Below are 6,841 nucleotides of genomic sequence, written 5' to 3'. Positions count from 1 at the left end.
CATTTAAACAAACGCTTTACAGCAATAGAGCCTAAAATGACAAAAATATGTTTAGATGATCAGCAAAAATGTATTAAAGACCCTGTTTCAAGTATAAAAATAATAAATTTGCTACTATCTCTGTTCCTAGTACAATTAACGACATTGATAATACTTGTTACATTATGGTAATATAAGTTAAATCTAATACTTGCCTAAAAAGTATTTTTCATATATAATTGTCACAGGGTGAGAAAAATGTGCAGCCAGACTGAGTGCTATATTTCATCAGGACTATCTTGTTTCCAACTGCTAAATTCTCATGTCAAAACAGCGTTTGGTACATATTGCGTTTAAAATCTGTAATAAATCATATTTTTACTTTTTGAGGCCAATCGCTTTTGTCAGACCTGTTGAAATTGACTAGTACCTCTTAGAAAAGTAAAACTCATCAACTAGAAGAAAAACTGTAAGTCATTAAAAACTTCTTCTCGCACTCCAGAATGAGCATCGTCCAATCCACCAGATACCTGCATCAGAATTGGATATACACATCTCTCAGTTTTTATCGGTGTTCGCCAAAAGAATGAGCAGGAGTATGAACCTGTAACATTAAGAAGTATGTTGAGTAGCTTTGAACGATATTAAAAGAGACACAATTACGGCATAAGTCTTATCACAGGCTATGACTTTTCGAAGACCCGTCCTAAAATGTAAAAAAAAAAAGACTTAAAAAAGCATGGTCGTGGTAATGAACCACATGGTGCTGATGAAATCACTGACGAAGGAATTGATTTTTTTTTATGACGCCAATCAATCAGGGCCTGTATCACCGTCATCATTAATATTCACTTTATAATTTAACTATACCTTGCATTTTAGAATGAGGGCTGGTGCTGCTGAGCACAGAAACTTACGCTGTGGAGATTTGAAGCTGCACTATGACAATGACTTGAAATGTGAATATATTGAGTATCATGAACGCCAAACCAAGACGCTCTCTAGTGAAGATATTGGCAATATCAAGGCAACAAATCTAAGAATGCATGCTACCGAAGACGAAAACAGGTGCTCTGTAATGATTTACAAAAAATATGCTAGTAAACGACCTTACGGAATGCAAAATGATGACAGCTTCTTTTATCTAGCTACAGTAACAAATAGTGAGCAACCAGCAGAGCATGAAAGGTGGTTCATTTCACAGCCCATTGGAGTTAACAAAATAATCAATCTTATGACAAAAATAACTGAAAAAGCTAACTTACCTAGTCGTTACAACAAACGCCTGACAAACGCTAGTGTCAGAAAGCATTTGTGCCAGAAACTTTTGAACAATTATGTTCAAGATGGTCAAGCAGCCCATGTAACTGGTCACAAAGATCCATATTTTCTAAACAACTACAGGAAGATCACTAACAGGCAAAATATGTCCAGAATCTTGTCTTCAACTGTCCAAGACTTGAAAGAGAATGTCCAGCCAAAGCATAGTAACAGAACAGAACAGAACATAATTTTATTGAAGACTTGTGCATGGTACATCGTCATGCATAATAAACAACATATTATGATATGTATATATTACATAATGGTTGCCATGGTAACCAAGTTAAAATTATAAAAATATAAGCTTAAAGTGTTTTTCTTTATGCTGTCAGCATAAAATGTAGACATTGTGATATTTCTACCTTTTATTACATGAGAAATTACAAAGTATACCTTTTGTCCTACTGGCAGTTATCATTGGAAGTAACTTCTATTTTAAAAACATATGATGTTTGTTTCCATGTTCATATCTGTTAGTGATGTTTTGTGTACAACTAATATTACTAGAGAAATAAAATTCAAAACACAAAAAATATGATCTTAATAACTTGAATTCAATAGGTTTATTTCATACCTGCAATAGTTTGTCACTAAAGAATGAACATATCTCCGGTCTAAAATTCACAACATAATTTTGTTACCATAGCAACAATGAAAATGTGATACATACAAGGATAACAACTTAAAAATAAACAGGATAACTTTAGAATTCACTCATATCATTATCAAATCATGTTTTTATTATTTTTATCACTTAAATTGAGTGGTAGGTTTTAATAGTCAAATTCAGTTACCATAGCAACCATGCAAATGCAATTATATGAGGTACAAGACTGAAAGTATATACACTTTACTACAAACCAGACCCAAACTTAAAACATATATATCAAAATTTATTAAGAAAATTAATCTTGAAATCACTAAGATCTGTATATAATGTCCAAAAAAATACTTATAATATACTAAAAAATAAATAATAACTTACATTGTTGCCAGAAGTTAAGCAGTATGTAGAATTAAATAATACATACACATGTCTTCAATTACTTTACCATAGTTTAATCATGCAATGATCAGAATATCATTTTTGTAATTTAATAGTTTCCAGTATGTGATTTCAAGTATGGATTTCAATTTCAGTGACATATGCATCACAGTAGTTTCACAAATGCTGTATGAAACATGACAAAAGGGAATATCTGTAGTAAAGAACAACTGGGAATGTTTTTCAAATAACTAGGAAATAACAATTAAAAGTACTTGTAAAGTATATACATGACATGTTCCTTTCAATATTTATTTTATTAACGTGTCTCTTAAATCACTTTTGCTGAACACATGTTTATAAAACAAAACTTGTGATACACTGTTAAAGTCACCAGTTGATTCTGACATTAGGAATATAGACATACAAGGAGTATCCTGATATTCATTTTAATAAGTCAGAATCCAAATCTCTCAATCTTTTGTACAGAGGCTAGACAAACTCTTGATCTGGCTTACTGTTTGTATGAACATTTCTTCCTTTTTTCACTATCACTTTTAACTGTTATAGCTTCAGGTTTTGAAACAAATGTCTTAGGGTATGAGCCTTTTTCTTTAAGACAATACTGCCTAATTGCATTAAACAGATACCACTGCCTAGATGTATCTAAACCTTTAGGCACAATTACAGAAGGTATCTGACTAGCACTTGGGACTGGAGGATTTTTCTTAAAGACATTAATTTCTTGTCCATTGTCACCTGCGTATTCCTTAACTAATACTACACCAGGCTTTTCACTTGTCATGCTGAAGTGATGGTACTTTTTCAGAGAAGGAATACATTTGAAAAACTGACCAAGATATACAGACCAGTCATAAAACAACACTGGTCTCTCACTATCATTTACTAGCTAAGGTATGTTGTGCCTGTTTTTTGAAGACAGAAGAACACATGTAGCAATCTGGTCTAGGGTCTCAACTGTACAGTGTCGCCATTTAGACTTGAATACTCCAAAATGCCAATCTGGACTAAACTTTGTATGGCCAGCTTCCATGGGTGAGAACTCAACAGTCTTATGAAGCCCAGTCACAGTTCTCCATAGCCCATACCTAAATGAAATGTCATTTTGAAAATAACATAAATATGCCAGCATAGTACATTTCTTTATTTTCAGAATATATGGAAAAGGAAAAATTAATACACCTCAGATATGACAAGATCATTTATTCTATGATGAAATCTGTGTCTACTGTCTACCTTGATAAAATGTATATTCTAAAATTAATCACTTCCCAAATAGGATAACTTTTTAGTCCCTAGCTGAGTTATTTGATTTTATCGTTTGTATGAACAATGAATAAAGTTGCATACCACAATACAGTGTTGTTTTTGTTTTGTCCAGAACAATTGTCCATTTGCAACTGCACATGCTCCTCTCTAAACCCATGGTGCTGAAAATGACGGTGCAGTAAGCTGGTCACACAGTTAGCTCCTTTACCAGTGCACTCTGCTTCATCAATGAGATGGAATACCTGTGTACCTGGTGTAAAGTATGCCAAAAACTTGAAGACAATGACAAGTAAAGCTTCATAATAACATAATAATATTATACTACTTGGTCATTATATTACTGTGCCAATTATATTATAATCTGATACTAGGTGAATGTTACTTACAATTTTGTATACTTTATAGAATGACAATATATTTCTGATATCTAGAATCATACATAAATTCTATGTATGTCATGTGATTAATTGTGTAACATGGAAATCTAGAGAGAATACACATTAATCAACAGTGTAATATGAGCAAATAATATTATGAATTACCTGCTCCTTCTGATTGTCGCAGGGTCAGATACCCACTTTATTTTTGTATCTGTCTATTGTATGATTTATGTATTGTCCTTTTGTGTTGTCTGTGTTAAATGTCTCATCCCATATTTCCAATATTCCTATACATTTCCAATACATTCATTCATCTGTCATTTTCATTTTCATATTTATTAACCATGGTGACGGACCTCAAACGTATTTGAATTTCCCGCACTCCTATGTCACGCATGCGCACTTCAGTAAATAGAAATACATGGTAGTTGGAGCCATGTTTCTTTTCTTGTCTTGCGACAAAAATTCTTAGTGCCGCTTTGTGTGTCTTTACATGCAGATGACCCACATGTACTCTCCAACCCAGGGCGTAAGAACCCAGACTACGACATGAGCACACTCCAAAGCACTGGCACTTCCTGGGAGTCTTGAAATACAGAGGTCCAACTTGTTGTGCATGGTGTGGATAAAATAGCTGCTGGGCAAAGTCAAATGAGAATTGCTGTGTTCCAGGCAATGAACATGGTGGCTGACCTTTATTAATAAAACATATATATTAAAATTGAATCAAGTTTACCTATTTTTATATTCATCTCCACTTGTTACATGTTTTGTATATTATATTGTACAAGAAATGGAAGTAACTCATGTAGCATGTGCATGAATTGGAAAAAATATGGTAGTACTGACTAGTTACAAGCCTAGATTAAAGTTCAATTTTTATAATGTTTCTTAAAGTTGAGGGGCACACTTTTAAATGCCTGGGTTTTTACATATTACCTGCATGGACTTTTTAAATTTTGTACACCAATGTCCTACACTTTTACACATTGGTGTACAAAATGTGAAAATCAGTGCAGGTAATTTGTGGCATAAAACTTGGTTGTTATATCAATTTTTACTTATAAATCAACAGTATACAAACCACACTTTTTTACAATTAATTTATTGAAAAACCAATTTTCTAGCTAGTTTTCTGTAATTTTTCTCAGTTTTGTTGCAAATCACAAAACAAAGAGGATATTTAGAAAGATTGGTGATCTCATTACATGTCTTAATCAAAAGTCAACATGATAAGTTTGTTTTGTTTTTTTAAATTTAATAATAGATCTAATTAAATTATAAATAAACAAACCTCTCAGCTTCTGTTCTGGAGTCATCACTGAATAATTCAATTTAGCAGCCTCACATTTTTCCCTGTAGTAATCTCTCTGACATTTGGCTTTACTCAGGTATGTTCTGTAATTCTCTAAAAGGGTTTCTTTGTCTTCCTCACTTAAGTTTCCACTGTTAGAGATTTCATGTGCATATTTTTTGCATTTAGCACAAAGATCTGTAGCTGGTTTACAAATAACTTTGTGTGGACATTGTTGCAACCATATTTTCTTGAATTCAGATAGGCTGACTGCCCTGAAACTATTTTGCTGTGCTGCTTCATTATAAAGAGCATGTATGTCAGCTTTACTCTGATCAGATGGTAACAGTATAACACTTTGCTGTCTGTAATTTTGCAATCTACCTGGTAATGGCAAACCATTAGCATTTGCATAGCTGGACAAAAAACTTACAATCTGTTCAATGTCAGGCATTGACAAAGCTTGCTTGGGCATTTTACCTGTATTTCCATGAGTCCTAGGTTTAAGACCATTTTTATCAAGTGAGGAAACTATGTTTGCCAGCTTATTCTTACTTATACCATGACAAAACATGAAGGTTTCTCTACACACTTTTACACCAAACAAAATATTCTTGTGATACCCTTTCTCTGTCCTTTAATTGCTGTTTCTTGTTCCTAGCTGATGACCAGTGAGTAAGATCTCTCCTGTGGGCAGACAGCTGCACTTTTACTGTTAAATCAAGTTCATCAGATGTCATTTCCTTACACTGCATTCCATATTCAATAGCCTGATCAATGTAAATTACCTGACTACAAGGTTTTCAATGAATTTTATGACAACCACGGCCTTTTCCCTGAAACTCACTAACTGCATGATTTCCCTTAATGTCAATATCACGTTCACAAATATCTACTTCCGGTAACTCAATATCACTACTACCATTCTCGTCAGAATCATAATTTTCTTCATCACTGCCATCAAAAACAACATTTTCTCCAAAGTGTGGTTCGTACGAAGACTGAACATTTGAAAAGTATAAATCATTGACTTGCTCAATTTCACAAATAAATTCTACATCTTGTTCGACAACCAAGCTTTCTGGTATTGAAGACCGTGTTGAGCACGTACTTAACTGACTCATCTTGGATATTTTTGGATACTTCTGCGAAAAGTAACAACTTTACATCTTTAAGTAAACATTACAGCTTCCGGAATCCAAGGCAACGGTGTCAAACGTAAAATTATTCTTTGGTGAAAGTTGTTTACAGTGGATAAGGGGAACTATATAGCAATTAGCATGACCAGAATTATCGATTTTTCATGTTAAATATTTGCTGACTTTACTTAAATTATAACGGGAATTTTATCGTTGTCTGTCAAAAACTAAAAGAAGAAATAATAAGGTACTGTCTTGAGCATGCTAACGGCATCATTACGAGCATAAGATTAAAAAACAAACATTAGCGTCAATTAATTCAGCACGTCATGTTTTCATCACGTTCTCTCAAATTACGTCAAAACTCAACAAGCCCCAAAATGTCGTGGCGTGACTTAATTATCTTAATAGTTTTTAAAACTGATATATATATCTGTGTTGGTATATCCCT

The 6,841-nt window shown here is 33.3% G+C and overlaps 1 protein-coding gene across 1 annotated transcript; it reads right to left on the bottom strand.

Moving 5' to 3' along the window:
- Window positions 1-3,039: 3,039 nt before the first annotated feature.
- Window positions 3,040-5,736, bottom strand: LOC123538196 (uncharacterized). Its single transcript, XM_053529979.1, has 4 exons — window positions 5,252-5,736; window positions 4,495-4,650; window positions 3,659-3,827; window positions 3,040-3,396 (listed from the first exon to the last, which is right to left on the bottom strand). Exons 1-4 carry the CDS (start codon window positions 5,724-5,726, stop codon window positions 3,198-3,200), a joined length of 999 nt encoding a protein of 332 aa, XP_053385954.1. The 5' UTR covers window positions 5,727-5,736; the 3' UTR covers window positions 3,040-3,197.
- Between the last annotated feature and the right edge of the window lie 1,105 nt (window positions 5,737-6,841).

Source organism: Mercenaria mercenaria, chromosome 18 (assembly GCF_021730395.1).
Source record: "Mercenaria mercenaria strain notata chromosome 18, MADL_Memer_1, whole genome shotgun sequence".
Taxonomy (NCBI): domain Eukaryota; kingdom Metazoa; phylum Mollusca; class Bivalvia; order Venerida; family Veneridae; genus Mercenaria; species Mercenaria mercenaria.
The sequence above is the reverse complement of the archived record's forward strand: the minus strand, read 5'-3'. Positions and strand labels throughout refer to the sequence as shown.

Excerpts from the sequence above, each read along its gene's own strand:
- LOC123538196 (XM_053529979.1), bottom strand. The coding sequence starts at position 5,726 with ATGCCCAAGCAAGCTTTGTCAATGCCTGACATTGAACAGATTGTAAGT. Across the intron at positions 4,651-5,251 it reads TCCAGAACAGAAGCTGAGAG|GTCAGCCACCATGTTCATTG; the intron begins GTTTGTTTATTT and ends TTATTAATAAAG. Across the intron at positions 3,828-4,494 it reads GTGCTCATGTCGTAGTCTGG|GTACACAGGTATTCCATCTC; the intron begins GTTCTTACGCCC and ends ACTTTACACCAG.